At 58.9% G+C, this 26,887-nt stretch overlaps 1 protein-coding gene across 2 annotated transcripts in view; it reads left to right on the top strand.

Annotated features, from left to right (window-relative positions):
* The first annotated feature begins 14,206 nt into the window (after positions 1–14,206).
* Positions 14,207–26,887, top strand: part of GSE1 (Gse1 coiled-coil protein) — a 103,538-nt gene continuing 90,857 nt past the window's right edge. For both annotated transcript variants that reach the window (XM_085589933.1, XM_077786386.2), the window contains exon 1: positions 14,207–16,177. In XM_085589933.1, coding sequence (XP_085446059.1) covers positions 14,222–16,177 — 1,956 coding nt within the window. In that variant the 5' untranslated portion in view covers positions 14,207–14,221. The remainder of the gene's footprint in view (positions 16,178–26,887) is intronic.

Below are 26,887 nucleotides of genomic sequence, written 5' to 3'. Positions count from 1 at the left end.
CCTGTGGTATTCTCCAGCTGGATGGAGCCTTTATTCCCTCCCTCTGGAGCTGTTTCCAGCCCTCCCAACCTCGCTGAGCCCTGCAGAGGCTGCGGCAGGCGCTGGCAGCACTCTGCACCCTCCACCTCCCAGCCCGTGTGCCCTGCCACGCTCCAGCCGTGGCATCTTCCTCTGAGCACGAATCCTGCTCAGCCCCTGGCAAATTCCTGCGCCAGGAGCCGTTAGTGGGAATGGCTTGGCTTGGCCAAGCTCCCTAATTTGAAGGTTTGCCTCCAACACGCCCGTGCTGGCGCCCAGCGCCGCGTCTGCGCTGCCGCGTGGGTGGTGGGGAGCAGGTTCAGATGGTTTCCCTTCATGGAGCTGAGGGGAAAAAGGTTTTCCTGGGGATTTCTCAGCCATAAAGCTGCTATTTCTTTTCCATGGATGGAGCCTGGGACGTCCTGCTCGGGTGCAGAAGCAGGGAGTGATCAGGGAGATTAGGGCGGAGAATTCCCTTTTTCCAGATCCCAGCTGGTGACAGCAGCCTGAGGTCCCTGGACTGGGAGATCACATTTATCCAGGAAATTCTGACATTTAGCCTGGATCACATTTATCCAGGAAATTCTGAAATGTGAAGAGTTTTCCTATGCATCCCAGCCTCTCCCCGTTGTGTTGCTGCCTTCCCTTCCCTCTCTGGGAATCCTGGTCCTGGGACAATGCTGGGGGTTCCTCAAGCTGAACCCCTTTGTCCTGGCTGGGGGTGAGTGGGCTGATATTTATAGGATATTATAATATCTATATAATATCTGAGATATTTATATCTCAGAGCTGGTTGAAGAAACCCCACGGAGTGCCGGGCTGCATCCGTGTTCTCAGGGACTTTCCCTCCCGCATTTGTCAGTGTCAGCAGGAGTAATTTCATAAATATGCTGGGAGCAGGGGTGGGGACTTCACCCAGACTTTACGTCAATGTAAACAGCCCTAATTGGTGCTGGAGCCTCATAATTCCAGGATTCTCCCCCCTCCTCGCCCGCGTGCATCGAGGAAAGTGGCGCTGCCAAGGCGAAACGTGTTTTCATTCATAAATCCTGGGAGGGGGGAGCAGGGCCTCGCTGGCCTTTCATGCCTGGGGGTGCTTTTTTTACATCCCCCTCTTCACCCTCCTCAGCCTGACTTATCACCGGCTTAAAGCAGTGGCAGAACCGCGGCGTGTTTAATGGGCGAGTGCTGGGAAGAGAATAAAGCCATTTACTGCTCAAATGCTGTGCTGGAGGCTGCTGAGGGCCCCTGGGAGCCTTCATCCCTCTCACATTCACTCACTCCATGGCCTCTGTGTGCCTGGAAGCATGTGAGCTTTGCTGGGGGGGGCAAACCCACCTGCCTGCACCACCCCTGGGGGTGTCAGGGCAGGGACACCCCCTTGGGGGCTGCGGGGTGGGGGTTCCTTGGAGCGGGCAGGGGTCCCTGTTTTCTTGCTGGCCTGCATCACCCGGGGGCTGTTGGTGTTTAAAAATCCATCCTGTGCTGGGCAGCAGCTGGGAAGGGAGGGAGGTGGGTGAGGGTGTCTAGCAGGGAGGCACAGAGCCCTGCAACAACCCCAGGAGGCAGCTGCCAATCCCTCCTTTGCATTGCTGTTCCTCTCTTGCTGTAAAATTGGGCTTCTAAAGGAAGACAAATAAACTTTGCAGCCCCTGGGGCAGTGTCGTGCTCTGCTGCAATCATCCCTGACCTGCAGCAAGGGTTGGCAGCTATGGGATGTGGCTCTTCTGCCTGCCCCGCTCAGCAGGGATGGGCGTGAGTGTGGATTTGGGGTCCCAGGAAGGGCAGCATCACCCCTTCTTCTCCTTTCGGTGACTCAGTGGGTGCAGCACGCTGTGTGGGAGGATTGTGGTCCCTTTTCTAGGCTGGGAAAAAACGAGAAGCTACTTCTGGTCTCCTGACTTCAATCCTTCCCACCCACTCTTCCTCAAATCCAGGGGAAATCCGCCACTGTGGCTACGTTGGCTTCCCACATCTCAGCCTGTGGGGACCGTGGGGGATGGCAGAGCCACGTCACCAAGGTGGGGGAGCCCGGAGGGTCCCTGGGGTGCTCCCCATGGGTCAGACCCCTCTGCTGGCAGCACCTGCCTGGCCACAGTGCCAGGAGGGCGTGGGTGCAGCTTCCAGAGCCTGGGAGGCAGCTGTGGGTGTTGGATGGGCCTTGGTGGAGGTGGGAGCTGCTGCTCAGGCTCCCACAGCACTCTGGGCTTGTCGGGGTGAATCCAGAATGGCACAGAGCTGGGCTCCATCCTCCCCGAGCAGCTCTGCTCTGAGAGGCAAGCCTGCTGATTAATCCATGTTTTAGCACCTCTGGCCTCCAGTGCTGAAGGGAGAAATATGGGAAGGGCAGTGGGCAGGATCTGGGTGTCCTTGGGCAGGATCCGAGTGTTCTGGGCAGGATCTGGGTGTCCTGGGCAGGATCTGGGTGTCCTCGGGCAGGATCTGGGTGTCCCTGGCCAGGATCTGGGTGTCCTGGGCAGGATCTGGGTGTCCTGGGCAGGATCTGGGTGTTCTGGGCAGGATCCGGGTGTTCTGGGCAGGATCTGGGTGTCCTGGGCAGGATCTGGGTGTCCTGGGCAGGATCTGGTTGTCCTGGGCAGGATCTGGGTGTCCTGGGCAGGATCTGGGTGTCCTGGGCAGGATCTGGGTGGGTGTCCTCAGGCAGGACCAGCTGCCCTTGTGCCCCGGGCCGTGCTGGCCCTGGTGTCACCCTGCCCTGGAGCACACTCTCGCTGCTTTGCTCCCTCAGCCCCTCCTGCCTTTGAGGGGTTGCAGATGTTTTCTTTGCAGCCCGGTCGGAGCAGAGGAGCGGCTCCGCGTCCATCGGAAGCGCCGTAAATCACTGCCATGGGTTCCTCTGAAGGGCTTCCAGCCAGGGCCATAAACATCTTGCCTCGGGCCAACGTGACATCCGTGGAGCTCCCCGGCCGTGCCCCCGGCTCGGCGGCTCTCTCCCATCCAGCTAGCACTCAACAGCTGATAACTTTTCCCCCCTGCCTTTTCTTCCAAGAGTTGGGCTGTTCTTCGAACTCCAAAGCTCCGAAGGGCCTCCAGCCAAGAGTTTAAAGCCCAAGAAGAAGGTTTTGTGAGCCGGGTGGTTTAGCAGTTCCTGAACACATGCTGTGGGACCCCCAGGTCCCCCCAAGCAGAAGCTCGGTCCCTCCCCAGTGTGCAAAGGCTCTGGTGACTGGAAAAGGAAATTTATTTCTACTGGCCACAGCAACTCCCACTTCTTTGGGGAAGCAGCTTAAAAAAAACCAAGAAACCTTTGAGCACAATTAAATTTTTTAAACCGTAGTCATCCCCTCTGCTCTCCAGTGATTTCCCACCGGCAGGGTTAGGAAATCATGTTTTACATCATTTTGGCTGCTGACCCTTGTGAGAGCTGCTGGATTTCTGAGAGGAGCTGCAAGGGATCTTCTGAGCTCACCTCAGCCCAGGCAGAAGGAGTTGTTTCATAAAGAGGTATAATTAGCAGTTTGATCTAAAGAAAATATAATGGGAAAAAAAAATCCCTGAGTGATGGATACTCTGGTTGCATTGTGGAATATCAAGTCTTCTGTGAGGGAAAAGATTCTCTGTCAGCACTGCTGCTCTGTGTTTTTGGGTCTTTTGGGGCCTTCATAGAAGGCTTGGCCTCCCAAAAAGTTTATAGTGGATGTGGTCTAATGTGGAAAAGTACAAACAAGGGATTTTAATTTCAAGTTGTCCATATTTAATCACTGCACTGCCAGTGTTTCATCCCCGGCTCGCAGCATCCTCGGCACGGCTGGGTCATAAGGGACATGGTGGGGCTGTGGGACCATCATGGGAGTGGGAGAGTTCTCCAGCCCCTTCTCCTGCTGCTCTCAGCAGGGTCTGGCCGGGGTTTTATCCTCCCTCCCAGTGGGTATTTCCACGTGGGCGCCCGCTTGGCACGAGCCTCTGGCACAGCAGAGCTGCCTGCCCTGGGCACACTCCTGAGAGCCACAGCTCTGCCTGTGGACAGGTATCCGCTGCCTTTCCAGGCTTTGATGCTCTGCCTCTGCCACCTCCAGCTTTTCTGCTGATCCTGGGGGATTTGGGGAGCGCTCCACGCCGGGGTGTCACACGCAGCGTCCCGGCTGTGCCATCCCAGCCCGGAGCACCGCGGTGCAGGTGAGCTGCTGGCAGCCGAACAAGCCGGGAGCCGCTGCCCCACCTCCTCCTGCTCAGCCTCCCTCCCTCCCTCCCTGCGGAGCGTTTGGACAAATAAAGTTCGGAAAAAATCCGAGCTGGAGCTGCTGACTCCTTGTGCAAGCGGTTTAAAATAGGCCACGCTGTTCCAGGCTGGCGGCAGCCAGCTGGCCCCGCGGCCTCCCCGCTGGAAAAAACCGGGAACAAGAACACGGGAGCCCCGCGCCGGGCCGGTGATGTGCCCTGCTGCCAGGCGGCCTGCCAGCCCTGCCACGGGGCTCAGGGAGCCTGCAGGCACCACGGGGCTGGCAGGAGCAGGAGGGCAGCTCAGGGAGCATTTCCCTTTGCCGTGCAGGTGGGATGCCAGGGCGGGGAGCGGAGCATGGAAAGGAGCATCCATCTGCAGTGGCATCTCCGTGCCCGTGTCCAGCATCCATCTCCAGTGACATCCCCGTGCCTGTGTCCAGCATCCATCTCCAGTGGCATCTCCGTGCCCGTGTCCAGCATCCATCTCCAGTGCCATCTCCGTGCCCGTGTGGCCGCCCCAGCGGGGTCCTGGGCAATCCCCCTGCTGCTCCCATTGTTTTTCTGCATTTTGAGGACAAAGCAGCAGTGCTGGCCCGGAGCCCGGCGGGAAGTGGCCCCAGGTGGGCTGGACAAGGTGCCGGGTCAGGCCCACGTCCCCCCCGGGGCCGGCCGGTGCCTGAGCCCGCGGCGCCTTTTCCGTGCTCGGCGGTCCTTCGGGGACAGGAAGGGCTGCATTGTAAGATGGCCTTCCAGGATTTCCTCAGGAGCCCTTGGGGCAGGATGTGGCCGTGCACCAGCTTCCAGGGGATCCTGCAGGGATGCTGGGGTGTCCTGGACACTCTCCACAGCTCCTTTCCAAACCCAGGTGTTGTGGTCATGGTAATCCCAGATTGGGTAATTCCTCGGGGGGAGGGCTGACAGCCCAACAAAGACACGAGACCCTCATTAGCCCTGAATTGATCCAGCTCACCCAACAGGCCCACTCACCACCCTGGCCCCAAAAATGAAGAAAGGAATGGGATCCCAGTGCAGGTGGGTTAGCACAAAGATGATCCTTGGCAGCCTCATGGGATGATGTGGCAGTGAAGATTTCTGTGGAACACAGAGCAGGAGGAGCACAGTCCCCCGAGGGAGATCCTGAACCGCAGGTGTGGTGATGCAGCTTGTGGATGGAGGATGTGAGCAATGTCCCTGGGTTCCTGGGGGTCCAGGGATGTCACCCCATCCCAAACCTGCCTGCACACACAGGGAGACTGTCCCTGCTTGTTCTCTTGTCCCTGAACACCCCTGCTGGCATCTGCTTTGCTTCCCTTTGTCACAGTGCTCGGATCATTTTGGATCTTCCTTCCAATGCGGTCAGAGGAAGCGGGAGAGCAAAGAATCCATCCAGAGGGACAGAGCAGCTGCTGTGTGCTCCAGCAGCACATCAACCCCGGCTTGAGGCACCAACCAAAACCTCTCCAAGGAGTGCAGCAGCTTCCCTGTCACCGCCACGGGGGACATCAGCGCTGCCACTGCTCCTCCGTGCCCTGATGATGGCAATTCCTTGTTGCAAGGGCTAATGGCTGCATGCAGCTCGCCTCGAAGAGCTCTGCACCTTGGGGGAGGAGGAGGAGGATTTGGCAGCCGGGAGCAGGGGGATTAGCAGAGATTTGTTGGATCTCAAGGAGAGAGGTGCCAAGTTTTATTTGTCAGAGCAGGAGTCCTGTGGGCAGGTCCCCGAGGGTGCTGCCTGTCCCTATCAGCTGGATGCAGCACCCAGGGCTGGCTGAGGGGGCTCAGGGCTTTCTGTGTGGGGGAGCCCCATGGGCCAGTGCTGGGGGGAGATTTTGGTTTGGAATAACCACACGCTCCTGGATGGCACGGGGGTGTCCCAGAGGACAGAGCTCTGTGGGGCAGCGTGAGGTGGAGCAGATGTGATGCTCCTTGAGATGTGCAGCTTAAAACCAGCTTGGGTTTAAGCTGAGCCCATGCAGTGCTGGTCCCAAAATGCCCTCGGGATGCAGATCCCTGCTGTTGGGAAGCAGGGAAGGTGGTGAGCTCGTACCCGGGGCACGGGGAGCCTGCAACATCTTGTGTAACAAGGAGCGAGCATCAAAGGGAAATGCCTGAGCGAAGCAATAACCCACGCTAACAACAGAAAAAAAAAACCCTCTCCCCTTTCATTTCCCTCCCTCCCCTCTTGACCTTGAAGAATGCTGGAAGGTGTCATGTCATCAGCATTTCCCAGCCGCTGGGAGCCTGGGGGGGGATTTTTTTCTTCCTTCGGGGCACCCTGCCAAGAATAACAGCCGACTCCAGCAGGTCGGCACAGGAAGGGAACGGCTGGAACCTGATTTGCAGTCAGACGCTCGGAGAGCCAGAATGCGTTTTATTGAAGAGGTCTCCAAGGAGGCATAAACCTTTCCCCCCCCCCAGAAAAAAAAAAAAAAAGGAAAAGAAAAGAAGAAGAAAAAAAAAAGCCTTTCCGATGAAGCTGTATTTTTTTATATGCGTTTTAAAAAGGTCTTTAAGATAAATTTGCTTTTGGGTCATGCTGCTGGTGTTGATTTAGGGCAGGAGCAGGAATGGGGAGGAACGGGGTGCACCCTGATGGGAGGTTGGGGTTGAATGGAATCCCTTGGATGAAGGCACATTTATTTTCCTGGTGGGATCAGGCTTCTCCTCTGCTGCCTCCAGCAGGGCCAGCACATCCCTAGGGATGGATGTGTTCAGCAGAGGTCAGAGAGAGGGACAGGCACAATTCCTCCCAGGAAGGGGATGTCGCTTGCCCGGGTGACAACCTGGGCACAGGTCAAGAGGTCCAGTGTCCCCACCATGAGCAGTGCTCCTGTGTCCCGCAGTGTGGGAGGTGTGGGGGGGACTGCTGGGCACTGAGAGAGTCTGGAATGGGAAAATCCCTGCTGGGAACCCAGGTTTGGCCAGGGAAGTGGTTAGCAGGACAGAGGGCTGCACCTCAGCTGGACAGAGCGGACAGGAGCTGCCAAAGGAGCTTGGAGCACACGGGATCTCTGGGATGAGGGAGGGCTCTGGGGCTGGTGGTGCATGGGGAGCAGGGCTTGGAGCAGGGAAGCCATGAGCTGGTGATTATGGGAATTTGGAAGGTCTGGGCTCACCTTCCTGCCGATTCCTTGCCTCAGTTTCCCCAATGACAGCTGCAGTCTGTGTCCAAAGGGATGTGTCCATCACGGCTGATGGGTTCCAGCTCCACGAGGGGAGGGTGAGCCCGCAGTGACAGAGGTGAGTGCCTGTTTCACCTGGATGGTGGCACCTTTCCTGGGCATCCATGCTTGCCATGAGGGCGCTGGACCCTCCATGGGCTGCTCTGGCTGCTGCATGGCCACTGATTTCTGTCCCATTATTGCCAACAAAATTTTTTCCAACACAGGAGTTTCTCTTGTCACCCTCTGGCTACACAAGGGGACAGTGATTCCTGATCTGGTCCATTGATTCCTGATCTGTTCCACTGATTCCTGATCTGTTCCATTGATTCCTGACCTGTTCTATTGATTCCTGACCTGTTCCATTAATTCCCGATCTGTTCCATTGATTCCTGATCTGTTCCATTGATTCCTGATCCATTCCAATCTGCCTGTACTAACCTGCCTTTGGATAAGAATCAAACCAAACCCCATCCATTGCTTGGCACCCCGAGGCACAGGAGAACCTCCCAAAAAAGCTCTTCCACCAATTCTTAAAGGGAAGACACCGGAGGCAGCCCTTGATCCCCAGCTCTGGGGGTGAACCTGCTGAGCTCCCAGCCCTTGTTCCTCTGATCTCATCCCCCAGCTCTCTAAACCCAGCAAAACATTCCCAACCAGGAGCCCAGAGCGGGCTGGGGTTGTTTGCAGAGCTCCATCCTTGGGAACATCTGGTACCATTGGCTCATCCCACCTCCAGCTGGCTTTGGGGGAGCAGCCTGGGTGGTCACACCCTGCTGAGCCACCCCGGGGTGCCACAGGGCTGGTGACAAGCACCCGTGGGCTCTCAGGGATGCTGCTGTGCTTGGCTCCTCCTGGCCCATCCCCATCCCAGCACGGGGAGCACGGGGCAGGAGGGGGATCGAGGCTGAGGTGAAGCCGTGCAGCTCCCAGCTCTAATTCCTTTCCCAGCTGCTTTGCCTCATGGCCATGACCAGGCTGTAACCGGAGCAGGTCAGCGTTTTGCTGAAGGAATGTTTTTCCATCGGGAAATACCAATTTCTGTGGGAACATCTCAATTTTGACCAAAGTTTTGTCTTTTTTTTTTTTTTTTTGGGGGGGGGTGGTGGGGTGGGGGTGGGAGAATATTTGAAAACCAGGCTTTTCCAGAGGTTAACCTTCTGCCATTGCTTTGGAGATGAGCACAGAATGAGCACAGAGGGTGGCTGTGGCATGGAAAGGTGGGAATGAAAGGTGATGTGGGAATAAAACCACTGAGGCTAAGGACAGACCACTGTGCAACATAGTAAGCAAGAATATTTTTGAAAAAATCCAGATGAGGTGAGCTGGTGGATTATCCTCAAAAATACTTCCATTCGGGGTTTTGGAATAAGATTTGGGCTTTGCCTATCTCTTCCTCTGCTTGCTTTGTGATGATACTTAAGCATCCCCTACACCCGCTCGGGTTTGACCTGCGGGCAGGAGGGAGAGGCGATGCCAAGGGGGAATTTCAGGTGGGCAGGAGCCGTGAGCTCCACCTGCCTGCCAGGGGGATGAGGGTGCTCGCCTGCAGCCCCGGATCCAGCCCCAGCTCCCACCGCGGAATAGCGGGCTGGGAATAGAAAGCTGAAACCAGAGACCGCATCTTCTTCCCCTCGCGTCTTCGGAGTCATGTGAGAGGTTCCTTCCCTCCCATCCCACTCGGCAGCAGCCGAGGCTTGCCCAGAAATAGCTCCTGGCACTGCCGGAGCAGGACCACGACCCCGCCCGGCCCCGGGAGCCGCTGCCGTGCCCGGCCCCGCCGCGGGGCCGAGCAGGGGCACGGCAGGCTTGGAAAACCCTCGGAGCTTGAAAAACACTTTGTGCTGCCCACAGGGGATGCCAAGTAGCTGGGATGGGTTTGTTCTCTGGAAGGACGCAGGGTGCAGAGTCTCTGCTTGATGCTAGCGCCCAAGGGCACTGCAGGGGTCCGGCTGCTGCTCCCGGATTTTTACTGCTCCCGGATTTTTACTGCTCTGCAAACTGTTATTATTTGCAGTGACAAACCTTTTCTTCTCTTTTTCACCCCCCCTCTCCCTTCTCCTCTCCACCCTTTTTTAATAGCAGCCTCTAACAGCCACACTCATTCTTCTTTGTTGACACGGCCCTTTGGCATCAGCACTTGGCATTTGCAGAGCTGCTCGCCCTGGAAAGGAAAAGAAAAAAAAAAAATCTCTTAAAAAAAATAAAAAAGCCCTTATGAAGAAACCCCACAGCCAGCAACTGGGCCCTTGTGCCTCGCAGGGGACGTGGCTCCCTCCCTCCTGCCCATGGGGAGATGGGGGGAACCAGGGCTGGTCCCAGAGGGGGTGAGCAGGAGGAGCGGCACGAGATCAACGCTGCGAGTGCCCATGGAGGGGTTTGGGGCATGGACTGAGGGTGCTGGATCGTCCTCTTAAATTCATGGGCTCTCAGGGTGCTCCTGGGGATCCCGGTTGGACTCAGCCCCTGTGACCACCCTGCCAGCACCGAGTGTGTCCCCGCATGGCTTTGTCCTTCAGCTGTCAGGGAGCAGCAGTGTGTTTGCCACAGCCTGTCCGGGAGAGCAGAGAGGCTCAGAGTGTCCCCACAGGGCTGTGGTGGCAGTCGGTAGTCCCCTCCTCTCCTCAGAGTCACCTTTCTCCTTCCTGCCTGCTGGGGACCATGCCAGCAGCATCCTTCCCTCCTTGCCTGCCTCCTCTCTCAGCGTGGGATGGCCCTGTCCCCTTCCCCTGCACCCTGTCACAGCTCCCTGTCACCTGTGCACAGCTTTCCTTGGGTCATTATTTTTTGATTCCAGGCTCTCTGCTGTGCAGAGGCAGATGTTCCTGCTCTCACCAGCTGGGATCTTGGCCAGGAGCATCCTTGACTCACCTGCACAGCCTTGCAAAGGACTGGGGGAAAACAGTTTGCAAGCAGGAGAAAACCTGCCTGGGCTTTTCCAGCGAAAGGAACAGCGGAAAAATCAATGAAGTCAGTCCAGAAGTTCAAAGAAAGGTTGAAGCAGCAGATAAGGGATATATCCCCACTATTTCCATGAACCAGCCCTATCTCTCCCATCTGAAAAATCAGCACCAACTGAGTGCAGAGATCAGCCTTTTAAAAAAAAAAAAAAAAAAAAGGAAATAAAAGCTTGCCGAGGAAAATACAGCTGTTGAGTGCAGAGTTCAAGGTCACTGAACTCCAGACCAGTGTCCCAGTGTCCCGTGGCAGCCACTCTGCCACCTTCACCCCGGGCAGGTGACACTGTGGAGCTCAGACTGGCCGCCCCCTGACTCAGTTTCCCCAGGTGGCACAGCAGGGATCGTCACCCATGCGGGTGCGTGGTGGGATTGAGATGTCCCTGCTGGATTTTGAGCAGAGATGATGCCAGGGCTGGGCTGCCCTTCCCAGTGCCCTTCCCTGCCTGGCTTTGCTCTCGGGCAGGACGCCAGGAGCCCACGGGTGGAGGTGGGAGCCTGGACAGGCGCCGTGGAGGCAGCGGCTGTTCTTCCTCCCCGGCCACGCAGGGCTGGGAATTGCCTCCTTGGAGAAATATTCCCTTTTCAAACACCAGACCCTGCCGAGGATTATCCAGAGGGGGTGGCTGGGGCAGCAGTCACGCTGTCTCAAAGGCACTGTGTTGTTTGAAATGCTCTTTAAGGCACTTGATGACTCACAGCAACAGCTGGAAGGAATAAGCAGTTGGTAATTTCCATATTAACCTCCCGGTCCCTGGGATGTGGGATCTGCAGCACGTGCCTGCTCCTCGGGGTGCCAGGGAATGGGTGCTGCCCTGCAGGGCCCCAAGGGCAAAAGGGACTGGGATAGGAACTGGGGTAGGAATAGGGACAGAGAGGGGGGTTGGGATGGGAATGGGGATGGGGAGGGAGATAGGGATAGAAATGGGGATGAGGATGCAGATGAGGATGGGAACGAGGGTGAGGATGAGATGGGACAGAAGTGGAAAAAGAAAGGGGTATGAGGATAAGGATGGCAATAGGGACAGGCAGAGGAATGGAAAGAGGAATTGGGGATGGCGATGAGAATAAAGGTAAGTTTAGGGCTGGCCGTGGGGATGGATGGAGGAATTGAGGCAGGAATGGGGATGGAAATGAGGATGGGGACGGGAACGGGAATGGGGACAAGGATGGGGATAGGGATGGACCCAGCACCCTGTGGGCTGCTCATGCATCCATCCTGAATCCCTGCCCCATCCAAGCCAGGGAAGCCCCCTGCCCCACGACCACAGCTGTTTGCCCAGCACCTGGCACGACTGGTGCTGAGTCCTGACCCAAGACAGAGCCTGTCCCCTACCTCGCAAGGGACATCTGTCCCCGGGGCTCCTCTCTGAGCACGGGGCCAGCTCTGCAGCGCAGCCAGCAAGGTCCAGCGGGATATTGGCCACCCTGCCCTGCCTCCCAGTGTGCTCCCAGCGCTGGGCTGGAGGAGCAGACCTGGCTGTCACCACCCCGGGCCCAGGGGTGGCTGTGGGACGCCAGCTCTGGCAGGAGGGCAGCGCGCCGGCGGGAGCCGCGGTGGAAAATCCTGCGCTAGGCTCGCCTTGATCCCCGCGCGCCCCGGGGGACGCGTTTGCCGCCAGGGCATATGTTTTCAGTTCTTGCCGAGGCCGACTTGAGAAATTTTCTCTCCCTCCCAGCTTCTCTGTTGCAAACAGCAACCGCAGGGCCAGGGCGGCACAGGATGATAAATGAGCTGCTCTGTCCGGGCGCAGCCAAGGCCCGGGAAGCTGCTCCGAGGCCGTGTCCCCGTGGGGCGCGGGGAGAACGGGGGAGCCGGGGGCTCGCGGAGAGGGGCACAGAGGGTCGGTGTTTCAGGGCAGGGTGGGGAGGGGAGGTTTGGCCCTGCCGAGCTCTGGACTTTGGATGTGGCGTGTTGTTTTCTCGCCCATCTGCGGAGCAGGCGGGAGAGCATCTGTCGGCTGCGCTCGAAGGGTGGGCTGAGCTGGTGGCCGCAGCGCCCGGCGGAGCTCCAGCTGGGCAACCGGGGTGAGGCATTCCCAGATCCGGTGCTGCTGCCTGGGGTCAGGGATCCCATCCGGCCCAGTGGCCCCTTTCCATCCGGGAAGAGGGGCGACACCGAGAGACCGAGTGCATCTTTAAAGAGCGTCTGAGTCATGTCCACCCCGACACGCGGCGTTCCCGCTGCCCTCGGTGCATAGAGCAGCCACCACATCAGCCCTATAAATAAATAAAATATAACGAGGCCCTGCTGTCTTCTGGAAACCCCTGAAAAAGCCCCGTGGAGCCAGTTCTCCCAAGGTATCGTATTCCCGCTTTGTGTGTTGCCTCCCACCCCCTGTTTCTTTACTACCGGAGCCATCTGCGTGGAAACTGGATCCGGGTCCCTGAAGAGCCCTCCTGCCCCTGCCCGCGCTCCAGCTGATGTCACACAATCTGTTTGATCTCGGGGCCAGTTGCTGGGGAGCACTGGACGCTGTCACCAGCAATCCGGGTGGGAGGTGACACGAAGGGTTGGTCAGCCCAAGGGGGACCCAGACGGGGTGCCCCGAGGAGTGATGAGGAGCAAGGGACACTGTGGCTTCTGTGCATCATCGGGGTGTGCTGGCACGTGGCTCAGGCATTCATCCTGCTGTCCCTCTGTCCCTGTGTCCTATCCAACCACTGACCTTGCCTCTTTGGGTTTCACTCTGCACCCTCCAAGCTCAGGGAGACTTGCAAGGACAGCACCTGGGTTATTGCAGTGACTTGCCATGAACTCAAACTCCACAGCACTGCCGGCAGCAGGCTTCCTCCTAAACAGACTGCTTGAAAAAAATCCCCCTTCCAGTTCCTAATATATTTATTTAATGGGGAGAGCCGTGCCGAGCCGGTGGGCACGCTGACGAGCCGCTGGGGTGGTTAATCAGTCAGGTTTAATTGAGGCTGGCCCTGGGCACAGTTTGCGCTTCCGCGGTGCCTATTGTCCAAGGACAGCAAAGTGCTTTCCAAGCATTAAATCTTATCGCGGGCTGCGAGGCAGGTAAGGATATACCGGGATTATTGCATGCGCCGCTGAAACGCCGCCAGCTCCGGCTGGGAACGCATCAGCTATTTACCAGCGAGTGGCAAAGCGACGCAGCATTTTAGGATCGAGCGGGAAATAGAATCTGGTATCGAACTGGAACAGCGGCAGTAGTTTGAAAGTGGAAAATAAATTACCGGGGGTGCTCGGGACACCGAGTTAATGGCTGGAAAGGGCAGGAAAGGCTCGGTGCTTGGGTGGGATAAGTCCCGGCGGCGTGAAGCAGGACACGGTGCCTGTGGGGAGTGGGAGCCGCACAAAGCGCCGTGCTGTGGTTAGGGGGTGGCGGGTGGGACACTGGGCACGGCGCGGGCGGGCCGGTGCGGGGATCCCCGCGTGGGGCCGGCCATAAACCCCCTCGGGGGTGGCTTTGTGAGTCCCCACGGCCCTCCCCCGTGGGGTCGCTCCGCGCCGGGCTGGCGGCGGGCGGGCGGGTGGCAGCGGCTCGTTCCTCCCTCCGGGCCCCCCCGGGCGGGCCGGTCGCGGAGGGGGGGCCGGGGAGGAGCCGGGCCGGGGGCGCCGGGGCCGGGAGGCGGCCGGCAGCCGCCCTTCCTCCGCGCCGCCGGCGGGACCCAAACTTTCGCACCGAACTTTTATCCCGGGTTTATTTTTGTTGCCGTTCGTGGATATTTTGTTGCCGTGGGGAGCTGTTTTAATTTTTTTTTGTTGTTGTTGTTGTTGCCGTTGTTTTATCATAATTTTTTTTTTTTTCCTCTTTCCTTTCTCGCTGCCTTCCCCCGGCGGGAGGAGGCGGGCGGAGGGGTGGGGGGGAGCGCTCCGCAAACCCGCCCCCCGAGCCTGCGTGTCCGGCGGAGCCGCGGGATGAGCCGGGGGCGGCGATGAGCGCGGCGGGGCCGGGGGCGGCGGCGGGGCCGGGGGCAGCGGCGGCGCCGCTCTCCCGCAAGCAGCGGCTGATGGCCGCGCTGGCGGCCGGCGAGGCGGCGGCGGCGGCGGGTGGGGGCGGCCCCGGGGCCGCGCAACCCCCGGCGCCCCCGCTCTGCTGCTTCATCTGCGGCGGCGGCATCAGCCGCGGCAAAGAGCTGAAGCTTCAAGTGCGACCCCCCCGCGACCACCGGCCCTTCTTCCCCTTCCTGCAGCACCAGGAGCCGGCGCCCGGAGCCCGCGCCGTCTCGGCGGAGGGCTGCGCCCTGGTCTGCGCTGTCTGCCGCTGCTTCCTGGGCGAGCAGTGGGACTCCTTCGAGCGCAGCCGCACGCCGGTGGAGAAGCGCATGTACTGGCTCAAGCGGCCCCATCAGTGCGAGGCGGCGGCGGCGGCGGCGGCGGCGGCGGCGGGGGGAGCCGGGCTGCGGCGGGGGGCCACGGGCTGGGACCCCGCCGCGCCGCCGCGCCGCGCCACCGGCCACCCGGAGGAGGAGGAGGAGGAGGAGGAGGAAGAGGAGGAGGAGGAAGGGCCGGCAGCCGGCTCCGAGCTCTCCGAGCTCTCCGACGCCGAGCCCCTCTCGGAGCCCGAGGGGGCGGGCGGCGCGGCGCGGGCCCCCCCGGCGGCGGGGAGCGAGCGGGGACCCCCCTGCTGCTCGTCGGACAGCGAGATCAACATCACCAGCGAGGAGGAGGAGGAGGAGGAGGAGGAGGAAGGCAGCGAGCGGCCCGCTTGGGCAGCGGGCACCGCCTGCTACATCTGCGGCAGCCCCTTGGCGCCCGGCGCCCAGCACCGCGTCCACGTGCAGAAGCAGGAGAAGAGCTCGCCGGGACCTTTCTTCCCGTTCCTGTGGCTGCACAGCCCCCCGCCGGGCGCCCAGCCGCTGTCCCCCACCGGCAGCACCCTGGTGTGCCCCTGCTGCTTCGCCTCCCTCATGCAGCAGTGGCAAAGCTTCGAGCTGGCCAACGTGCCCGTGCTGCAGCGGCTCTACGTGGTGCCCCTCAGCGCCGGGGCCATGCCCCCCAAGGGCCGCCGAGGGATGAAGGAGGACGGCACGGGCATCCCGCCGGTGCCCGAGGCTTGCTACCTGTGCGGGGAGGAGTGCGGCAAGGAGGCGAGGCCGGTGGCGGCCAAAATCACCAACGGCAACGCGAAGAGCACCATGCATTTCCCCTTCCTCAGCCTGCTGCCCTGCCCGCCCGGCGCCAAGGGGTTGAACAAGCACTGGGAGGTCAGCAGCTGCCGCAAGTGCTTCGGGGTGCTGCAGGACCTGTGGGCCATGTACAGGGCCTGTCACAACGAGGAGCTCATCTCCTCCGTGCAGAGTTTCCTGGGGAGGTACCACCAGGTCTTCTCCGCTGGTGACCTCTCCGGCCACCCCGCTGTCATCAAGTCCGGCCCCACCTCTGTCTGCTACATCTGCGGGGCCGAGTTGGGAGCTGGCAAAGAATTCCAGCTCAACGTCAACCCTCCAGGGCGATTTGGGGAGAAGGAGCCCTTTTTCCCCTTCTTGACGGTCTACCCGCCCGCCCCGCGGGCCAGACCGGCCGACTCCACCGGGCTGGTGGCCACCTGCATCCTGTGCTACCACGACCTGCTGGGACAGTGGCTGCAGCACGAGGGCAGGAACTCCCACCACCCCAGCAGCGCCTGGTCCCGGCAGTACAAGGTGGAGACCTTCGTCTGCTTCTTCTGCCGGCAGGAGAAGAAGCGATGCCTTGGATTAAAAGCGGTTCAAGTGGCCAGGCTCCCCGTCTTCCTCTACACCCTGCGCGTGGCCAACAGCCTGCTGGTGGACGATGGCAAGCAGCTGACCATCGGCGCCTGTGCCGAGTGCGGGGCCGTGGTCCTGGCTGGCAAGAGCATGACCCCGCCAGAGCTGCTGGCAGTGGCACCCCCGACTCTCCTCCCCAAGGTAAGGCAGCTGGTCCAGACCCCATCCCTCCTTTCCCAGCACTTCCCACCTCTGGAATCCAGGAGGAGTTGGAGCAGTGACATAGATGGATGCTCTTCTTTTGGGTCTGGGTCCTGGGGGTGAATGCTAATGGATGGGGTGCCTTTAGCAGTGAACTTTTGGAGCTGTCAAGCTGCGAAGGGAGAGATAAAAATCCTTCCAAGAGGTGGGAAGAGCCAAAACGTCTCCTGTTCCAGAATTGTCTGTGCTGTTGGCAGCTTCGCATGAGGGAGGTGGGAGCCAGGACAGAGGAAATCCCGACCCTGTCCCTCTTGCCATCGAGGGTGCTCAGAGGTGCCAGGGGGTTAGGATGACTGCCTGGCCTGCCCTCCACGGGAGCATCCTTGGGAAGGAGCTCATGGGCTCTGTAGGAAACTTCCCAACTTATCCCCAGTTTTACAAGGTGCCTTAATGAAAGGATTTCCCTTGGAAAAGCCCTGGCTCTCCCCACAGCTGATGGTTGGGCTCCCCCCACCCGTGCTGCTCTGGTTGTCCTGCACTGAGGGCTCCCCAAAAGCCCTGCAAGCCTGAAGGGTTGGCCCAGGTGCTGCCAGATTCCCCAGCTGCTCCTTTCTGTGGCTCCCCCTGGGGTTACACAGGTTGCTTGGAGGGCACCACCTCAAAAGCACATGGCAGAGCAGAAGTTTATCCCTCCCAGGCTTGTCTTTCTCGTGGGATAGGAAAAGAACAGCTTTTACTCCCAGATTTCCAGCTTGTGGGAGCTCTCCAGAGCTGCTGCTCTGCATCACCGAACCAGGCCCCAGGCTGGGCTCTGTCAAATGCCAACATCCCAAATCCCCGAGGTCATTTTCAAAGCCTTTCAGCTCCATCCATAGCCAGAACCCTGCAGCTCTCTGAGGCACTGGCATTTTCTTTAGAAATGTAAACCAGTCCTTCCAAGACAGCGCTCCTTTTCTCTCCCACTGCTCTCCCTTGGCTGCTTACAAATATAATTTCTCATTCAGCTGTGCTGGCTCCTGAACTAGGGGGGACACTGCTTGGAAAGCCACCAGGCAGGAGCTGCATTCACCTGGAGGGTGCCAGGATGGCACGGGAGGTTGGGTTGGCACCGGTGCTGGGAATCCTCTGGAAGCTGTTGCTTTTGGGGGGTTCCCCCCCGGGTCTGTCCGCCTGGGCTGGATGGTCCTGACATAATTTTGGGTCATTTGTGGATGCAGGTGGTTTATTTTCATGGTTGCTGGGTGTGGTGGTCATGGGTCTGGTGGCACTTTCAAGGTGCTGGTGGCCATGGAGGCGTCGGGGGTCAGGTGAACAACCCGTGGTGCTGATGTGCCCCAGCTAGGTGCAGCTGATGAGAAGGGCATCATCTGCATGTCCCCAGCTGGTTTTTCAGTCCTCTGCCCTCCTGGTGTCCCCAGGCCACCTCATGGGGACATTCTGAACAGCAATTCTGCCCCAGCATGGGTGGGCGCTCTGGGTGCTTCCTGTGGGGTTCTGCAGTGATCCCCCCAGGTCCCAGCGTTTTTCGGGCACGCCTGTCCTCGTCCCCACTGTCCCCAGTCCCCAGCTCCCAGGAGGACACGCAGTGTGTCACGAGGAAGGGACGCTGTTGAGTTCCTCCTCTTGTTCCCAGGTTTGCTAATGAGCAAATTAAGGGGCTGCTGCAAGGGGCTGATGGCAGGAGGGACAGCAGAGCTGCCTGGGGACATCGTGGCCAGGCTCTGCCCTGCCCTGCTGGGACTCTGGCTGCCCAGAAGGTCCTGGCACATTTTCCCTCCCTGTCTCCACATGCTTTCCAGCAGGCTGAGACCTCACAGATGTCAAGGTTATTTAAAACATGGCTTAATGCTTGGGTAGGGCACTTGGTTAATTTAGCTGTACCCTTGTTCAGCCGTGCTTGCTGCTGAAAGTCACCCCAGATGAGCCTTTCACTCTTGTGTGACACCCAGGCCCCCATTCCAGTGGGACCAAGCTGGAGGGAACGAGCCTGAGCAACTAAAACCATCTCCCCAGTTCTCCTTTCAGCTCTGCAACTTCATTCTTGGACTCCACTTGATTTTTCCCATCCCCTGCACACAGCTGTGGTTTGCTGCTCTCTCGCCTGTGTGTGCCTGACACAAATGGCTCAAAGCTTGAGGTCAGATACCCCAAAAGCCACCAGACACCCCCACGTGTCCCTCTTTTAGCAGGGCAGCAAAAGCAGGGTGGGGCAGAGGTCCTCTCTGTGACAGTGTGGAGGTGCTGATGAGGGACCCCCACATCTGAGGCTGGTCAGGGGGGAGGAGCCACCGATATTTTGGATGGGTGGTGCCTCTGCTGCTGGTTTGGTGGTGGGGAGAAGTGGAACAAGCGATGCTCTGTGGAGCTCTGGTGGTGCCTGAGGTTCTCCCTGCTGCAGGAGGATCTCCTGGAGGTGAGCTCTGCAGAACCCTGCTGTTCTTGGCACATGTGGGCCGGGTTTGGGTTGTCCCTTCCAAGGAAAAAAGGCAGTGCTGGGTGTAGAAAGGGCACCTGGCTTGGGCATCCTTTGGCCTGTCGCCCTTGGTGCCCAGATGTGCACGGCAAAAATGGATTTTCTTTCCAGCTGTGCCCCTTACAAGGGGAAGCTGTGTAGATGAATGCACTTGCTGGTGTAGAGCTCTGATTTTGGGGTATCCAGGTGGGAAATCTCCTGCTGATCTGGATAAATGACCTGTGCATCCCATTGGGATGTGCATCCATCCCAGGAGGAGCCGGTTCCTGGAGCAGCCACTGCTGGGAGCCATGGCTTTGAATAAACCACAAAAATGCCCAGATTTGGAGACTTGGTTGCTTCCCAGAGGTGACAGTGACCTGTTCCTGGCTGGCTGTGCCTTCTCAAGACACTCCTGGGCTCTCCAGCCCGCTCCACAGGAGTGAGTGATGCATTCCCAGCTCAAGGGCTGCTTGTCCTCAGCCTCTCTGCTGTTCTCAGTGTCTTGTGCTCACCAGAAGAGCTTCCCCTGTCTTCCCACTCTTCCCATCTTCACCTTCCACTGCTCTCTCAGCACTTGTATACTGTTGGAATCTGTGGTACTGATGATTCTCAGATTGTAGAAAGTCTCTGTCTTTCAGCCCCGCTGCCAAAGCAGAAGCCATAATTGATCTGTGCTGGTTTCCAGGTTGTTTATTCTGTTGATCTCTCACATGTTCTGCTGCCCTGCCCAGCTCTGTCCTGCAGGGCAGCGTGTGGGGCTCTGCCCTCAGTGGGATGTGACAAACATTAAATACCAGAAACTCCCTGGGCTGCATTTACAATAACGTGCCAAGATCTGTCACCTACGTTGGACAGTGTGTCCCCAGCCTGAACCAACAGAAAAATGCCAACACCACAGTGAGACATGGAGGGCATGAAGAAGGAGAAAAAGGACAAGGCACACCCAATTTCCTCCATCTTGTCCCCTTTGGACCCCTCATCTAGAATCCTAGAATTTTACTTTTGCATCCGTGCCACACTTAATTATTCCTTATATCAAACCCTCAGAGCTGGTAATTCATCCTGTAAGATTGAAAACTCTTTTCCATGGCCAGAGATCACAGCCAGTGTCTCTGGGGCTCTGTCCAGGGGGTTCCTGACCCCTGCCAGGGTCCCAGGGCAGCCAGAGGGAAGCCCTGGATTCCTGCCGTATACCTGTAAAAGTCATCCCTCTTGAGGTTTTCTGGGTTTTTTTTCCCTTAAATGCAACTTTTTGGCAAAACTTCCAGGTGCCTGGAAAGCTGTGAAATCCTGCCATAACTCTAGCAGAGCTGTTCAGGACAGCCGAGTGATCAGGCCCAGCCCTCACGAGTTCCTGACCGCCGGGTCCTTGTCACCTGCGCCCTGTGACAAGGTGACCCACGCGGTGGCTGAGGGATCTTCTCGGGGTGGATTTCAGTAAAGGCTTTGGCAGCATTTCCCACAGCATTTCCCTGGAGAACCCGGCTGCTCGTGGCTTGCATAGGTCACTGTTCCATGGGTAAAAAGCTGTCTGGATGCTGGGCCTGGAGTGTGGCAGGGAATGGGGATGGGGCCCGATGGTGGCCGGTCACCAGCAGTGTCCTCAGGGCTCAGCGCTGGGGCAGCAGAGCTGGGAAGGGCTGGAGGATCCTGAGGGAGCTGGGAAGGGGCTGGAGAATTCCTGAGGGAGTGGGGAAAGAGGCTGGAAAATTCCTGAGGGAGATGGAAAGGGGATGGAGAATTCCTGAGGGATGTGGAGAATCCTGAGGGAGCTGGGAAGGGGCTGGAGGATCCTGAGGGAGATGGAGAGGGATTGGAGAATTCCGAGGGAGTTGGGAAGGAGCTGGAAAATTCCTGAGGGAGTGGGGAAAGAGGCTGGAAAATTCCTGAGGGAGATGGGAAGGGGATAGAGAATTCCTGAGGGATTTGGAGGATCCTGAGGGAGCTGGGAAGGGGCTGGAGAATTCCTGAGGGATTTGGGAAGGGGCTGGAGGATCCTGAGGGAGCTGGGGGGGCTCAGCCCGGAGCAAAGGAGGCTCAGGGACCCTCCTGGCCCTGCTCAGCTCCTGCCAGGAGGGGACAGCCGGGGGGTCGGGCTGTGCTCCAGGAACAGGGACAGGAGCAGAGGGAACGGCCTCAGGGCAGGCTCAGGGTGGATATTAAGGAAAATTTCTCCACTGAAAGGGTCATCAAGCTCTGGCACAGCGTGGAGCTGCCATTCCTTGAGGGATTTAAAAAATGTGGCCCTTGGGGACATGGTCACTGGTGGCCTTGGCAGTGCTGGAGGAGCAGTTGGACTCGATGATCTCGGAGGGCTTTTCCAGCCCAAACAAATCTTGGTTCTGTGCTCAGTTTTTGGTGCTGCCATGGAGGTGTTGGCGCGGAGCTCCTCGGGAGCAGCTGGATCTCCCAGCCTTGTCCTTGGGCCGGCTCCTGGGAACCCCGTGGTGTTTTCCATGCCCCATTCCCACTTCTCAGAGCACACCTGGGGCTGCTGGTGTGGGGCTGTGCCTGACAGGGCACGGTCAGGCCCCAGGGGCTGAGTTCACTGGGTTTGCTAATTGCCAGCAGTGCTGTTGGCTCAGCTGGGGCTTTGGCCCCTTCTGCAGGTTCCCAGCTCCAAAGGTCACGGCTGCATTTCCAAATCACCGCGTCGAGCTGACAGCTGTTGGTGGGCACTTTCCTTTTGGCTTTCCAAAAAGGTTTTGGGCAAAAATCAAAGAGTTTCTGTGTTCTCCACTAAACCTTGTCCCGCTGATGCTGAGCAGCAGCCAAAGCTCCTGGATGCCAGAAAAACAAACCCAGAAGGCGGGGAGTGACGCCTGAGCCCTCCTCCTGCACTGCACCAGGCCACATTATGGGATGTTTGGGTGCACTGCAGCATGAGAATTAAGAGACCTGTGTAGGAAGAGCCCCAGGCACCTCTGCCTTCTTTGCATCTTTTACGGATTTTGAAGGAAATCAAAAAACCTCCTGGCCACTGGCAGTGCTTTGGCTGGTGGTGCTTTTTTGGCCAAGCTGGTGCCACCTCTGTGTCCCTGCCCCAGGCATCATGTGTGGGCTCCAGGGGGGTGGCACAGGCTGCACTTGGCTTCTCCTCATCCCTTAAATAAGGAGCAGAGCTGGTCTTACTCATCTCAATCTTTTGGCTTCCAGCTTGGGTTGGTTTTGGTGGTTTTACCTGTGCTTGTGGCGATTTTTGCCTCACAAATTCCAGCAGATTCAGAGCAGAATTTTAGCCAGCTTCATGGGGATAAAGCTGTTCACTTTGCAGCATGTGAAGTTGTTTTTTAGCGGGGCCTCTGTTGCCTTTCAGCAGAGCAGCTGCTGCATCCAGCACCGACCCGGGCTGGCATTTTCAGATGAGATCTCAACGCCAGCATGGAGGTGGTAATATAATCATGATATGACTTCATGTCTCGGGGCACGGCCTCCCTCGGGATCGTGTTCCCAGATGGCAAAACAAAGAAACACCACGGGGAAAATGCGCCCCGGGCTTCCTCCTGCCACCGAGGTCAGGGCTGCTTTGCTATGTGGGAGCTTGCCCCTGGCTGTCCCTCCTCATCCTCACCACTTAGCCTGTGCCAGAGCCACCCCTGGGGTGGTGGCTTGTCCCCATGGGGTTTCCAGCTGGGGCTGTTTGTCCTTCAGCCACGCTGTGGGGAGCAGCACAGGGGGGTCTTTGCTTTGGCCGGGCTGACCTTGCTGGACCAGCTGTCCGAAATTCCAGGGCTCCTGTGCTGCTGCCAGCGCCGTGTCCTGCAGACCTTGTGCTGACTCCACAGCTCACCAGCTGGCTGCTATATATTTATTTTTCACCCTGCCCTCCCTGCTCTTTGCTTTCTCTGCCTGCCTTTCCCAAAAGCAGCAGCACCGCAGGGCTGGCAGCTCGAGCAGGCACCTGCCAGAAGTGCTGCTCTGACAGCGTGCTGCACCCCCCGAAACACCCTCTGTGGGCACCCTGGGGAGAGGGACCAGCTTCACTCTCACCCCGTGTGGTGAAAATGCTTTTGCAAGCTCTGGAGCATCCTCTGGAGCCGCAGCCAAGTCGGGAGAGGGGGTGAAGGGCCGGCTGGGCGGCTCTGGCTGCTGCAGCCACGCAGATGTTCTGTCCAGACACTTGGCCTTTCTCAGCCGTCCGGGAAGCTCGGTCGCAGGGGGCAGCCTGGGATGCTCTTTGGCTGCTTCCCAGCGAGGAGGAAGGACTTCCCTGCACAGCAGCACGGGTGCCTGGTTTGCCAAGTGCATCAGGAATGGCAGGAGCTGGCTTTTCACCCCTCCAGATACCAGCTGGGTCCTGTCCTGACACCTCTGTCACTGTCCTTGCGTGGCAAGGAGCTGTCTCCATCTCCCAAGCAGGTTTTGGGGACCCATGTTTTGGGGCACCGGGCTAGCTGGATTACCAGGGGTCTGTTGACACCTTTCTGGCTGCAGGAGGTGCCCTGGATCCATTCCCATGTCATTTTTTGGGGTGGGGAGGGCTCTGTTTGCTCCTTGATGGCACTTTGGCTCCTTTTTTGGAGACGGTCCTGTGCTGCTGGGCAGCATCTGGCCACATGTTCCTCCCTGCAGCAAGGAAATGTCCCTCTGGTGTGTCGAGGGCACGCTGCCCTCCTTGGGGACTGCCAGGGTGGGGACTTGGGTGCAAATCCAGGGAGATGGTGAGGCTGGGGCAGGAGCCCTGCTGGCGGTGACAGCCTCCCAGCCACACCGGGCTCTCTCTCGCTGGGAGCAGCTGGCGGTGGGAGCCTTTCCAGCAGCACAATTCCCCCGGGCCCCATCCCAGGGCTGTGACAGCCCTGGGTCCCCACGGCCAAGGCGGGTGGCAGCGGTGCCTCGGGCGTGCCTTGGCTCCTCGCAGTGCCGGTGCCACGTGCCGGCCCGCGCGGGGCTGCTCCGTGCCAGGGGCTGTGCTCCCGGCCATCCCAGCCTGGTTGCCCTCCCTGGGCCTTGTGGAGGGTGCCAGAGCCCCGGTGCCAGCCCAGGCTGCTGCGGGCAGGTCGTGGTTTGCTGCTGGTGCCGGGTGAGCGGCTGCTGCGGCCTCTCCCCGGCACACGCGAGCTGAGCCGTGCCCTGGCTGCATGAACAGCCTGGTGCAGCTGCTCTGGCTGCTGTGTGACTCCTTTTCCCCGCTGGATCCTCGGGAGCAGGGCAGGGATTGAAGGGGATGGATGCAGGGTGGATTTTTGGCCGGGCTGGGAGAAGGGTGACGTTACCTGGGTGCGCTTACAGCCTGGCGTGGGTATGACGCTGCTTCTCCCTCTTTGGTTTCCTTCTTTTCCTCCCCCCTTCCACGCTGGCACAGGTGCTGCCGGGCTTTAGTAGCTCTGGGGAGGCTGGAGTCATCTGTTTACCCACGGAGCTGGCGGGCTTGGAGCAGCAGCTGCCCCGGCTTTCCCTCTCCAACCTGCCGGAGAGGTGCCTGTGCCGAGCCTGCCGTGACCTGCACTGGGGCTGAGCGAGCCTGGGGCTGCTCTGGGCTGCCTCACACCCCATCCCATCCCATCCTGTTCCATCCCATCCCATCCTGTTCCATCCCATCCCATCCCATCCCATCCCATCCCATCCCATCCCATCCCATCCCATCCCATCCCATCCCATCCCATCCCATCCCATCCCATCCCCTTCCCATTCCCACCCCATTCCCACCCCCATTCCCACCCCCATTCCCACCCCATTCCCATCCCCACCCCAGGAATGCGTGGGGAGAGTTCGGGCACCCCCACGAGGGATGGGGAAAGGGCAGTAGGTCTTGCAGGGACTGCTTTGGTGAAGTTTTGTTTTCCACTTTAGAGCTGAAGCAAGGCTGGGACCCAGCTGGGACGGGAGGGAAGGTCCTGATGGGAGAGGGGTGGTGGCCACCCCGCAGCCAGGGCTGTTCCCCCCTTGGTTTGGGATGGGCAGCTGCCTTCCCTGGCCAAAGGGCAGCAGCCTGGACTGCTCCCAGGCTTCCAGCCCTCTGTGACCCCCCCTGAGGCTGTGTCCTGCATGCTGTCACCCAGTGTGTCCCCAGCCCCTGCTGTTTTGGGGCTGGGGGTTCCTACTGTGGGTGCCCATCCCTGCAGGATGTGCATCCCACGGGCACAACCCCCTGCAGGTGGAGTTTTGCCAGCTGAGCCTCCAAAATGGCTTTAATTGTCCTCCCCAGCTTTGCTCCTCCTTGGAAACGGGGAGTGCATCATCCGATGGGGCTGAGGGGCCACCAGCAGCCACCTCTGTCCCTGGGACACCAGGGAGGGACCTTGGAGCTGGGAACATTTTGGTGACAGCCAGGACCTTGGGCTCTCGCTCAGGTGGGACAGACAGAGCTGGGAGGGAGGGACACAGCAAATTGCCACCATCCCTTTCCAGCATGTTTCTGCAAAGGGGCTGACTTTACATCGAGTGCTGATGATTCCAGTTATTATCCTGGCCAGGAATAACTATATTTATTTATATTTATATTTATATTTATATTTATATTTATATTTATATTTATATTTATATTTATATTTATATTTATATTTATATTTATATTTATTTATATTTATGGATGGATGCCTCTCTCCTGCCCCTCTCCTTGTCCTCACTGCCAACCCAGCTGCATTTTCTTCTCCCCATCTCTCCCCCCTGCTCTGGGAGCAGGCAGCAGGAGTTATCCCGGAGTGAAAACACTGCAAAGACAAGGCCTTTCAGTTCTCCCTGGAGGCAACGGTGCCAAGGTCAACCGGGTGTGGGGACAGGGCTGGGTTGTCCCTGCTGGCCCTGCTCTTGGTGCAGGAGGCACCCAGGGGTGTCCTGGCAGTTCCTGGTGTGCAGCTCCCAGGGTGACCCAGCTGGTCCCAACGTGGGGCTCCCGGGGGTTCCTGGTTGTTCCCAATTTGGGGCTCCCAGGATGTCCTGGTTGTTCCCAGTTTGGGGCTCCCAGGGGTCCTGGCTGTTCCCAGTTTGGGGCTCCCAGGGGTCCCAGTTGTTCCCAGTTTGGGGCTCCCATGATGTCCTGGTTGTTCCTAGTTTGGGGCTCCCAGGGGTCCTGGCTGTTCCCAGTTTGGGGCTCCCAGGGGTCTCGGTTGTTCCCAGTTTGGGGCTCCCATGATGTCCTGGTTGTTCCCAGTTTGGGGCTCCCAGGGGTTCTGGCTGTTCCCAGTTTGGGGTTCCCAGGATGTCCCAGTTGTTCCCAGTTTGGGGCTCCCAGGGGTTCCCAGTTTGGGGCTCCCAGGGGTTCCCAGTTTGGAGTTGTTCCCAGTTTGGGGCTCCCAGGGGTCCCCAGTCTGGGGCTCCCAGGCCGGCTCTGCTGCCTGCAGACACAGTCCAGCTGCTCCGGCTGCGGCGTCTCTGGAGGGGAGATGAATTCGCTCCTGCCGTCTTCTGTTTTCAGTCCAAAACATCTGCACAGTAACTGGGAAATCTGGGCTTTCTCCTGCTTCTCAGCCAGGTCCTGTCAGCCTTTTCCTCTTCCAAAAAGGGTTTTGGTGGTTGTTTTTTTTTTTTTTCCCCCCTCCCCTTCCCGCTATTGCTTGTGCTGTGTAACCTGCTCCCTGCTGTGCATCCTGTCAGGACTCTGCTTGGATTTGACTCCAGAAGGAGCATTTGGAGGGACCTCCCCACCTCAGCCACCTCCTGAGCTCAGGGCTGTGGATGCCCAGGAGCAGATTTTCCTGCGGGGCTGTTCCCTTGTGGCACTGGGATCACCCAAGCTGCTCTATCACTCATTCCAGTTTTTTTTTTCCCTTGCTGATCCTGCATCCTGGAGCCTGGGTGCCTCATGCTGTGTGCTCGGGGCTGGACAACCCCTCCCAAAAGCTGGCACTGGGGAAGCATTTCAGGCTGCAGGGTGGCCCCCACCCTGCTCCCTGTTCTTTCCAGCAGTGAGTGGCTTGGCCAGGCTGGCCCTGGGCTGGCCAGGACAGCTCTTGGCTTGGCAATGTCCCACACGGGTGAGGTTTGCTCCGCAGCCGCTGGCTCGGGCTCCTGGCACGGCTCTGGTGGGTGCTGGGCACCTCCTTTTCCTTGCTGCTGCTCCCACCATGCCGTGGGGACCCTCAGGAAGTGTCACCCCAATACCTGAAGCCCTGGAGGAGGGATAAATCCTGCTGTCCTGTCCTTCCCTGCTTTCCCATGCAGTGTGTGCTCTCACCCTGACCTTCCCCACCGGAGCTGCTGGGGTCCAGTGAGCCCAAATCGGGCTCCATCCTTTACCCACCCCTGCTCCTTCTCCTTCACTCACGACGATTTCCTACCTCTTTGCTCATCTTTTGCCCCACCCCTTGGTGCCC

Source organism: Lonchura striata, chromosome 11, assembly GCF_050655825.1.
Source record: "Lonchura striata isolate lonStrDom1 chromosome 11, ASM5065582v1, whole genome shotgun sequence".
NCBI lineage: Eukaryota > Metazoa > Chordata > Aves > Passeriformes > Estrildidae > Lonchura > Lonchura striata.
The sequence above is the reverse complement of the archived record's forward strand: the minus strand, read 5'-3'. Positions and strand labels throughout refer to the sequence as shown.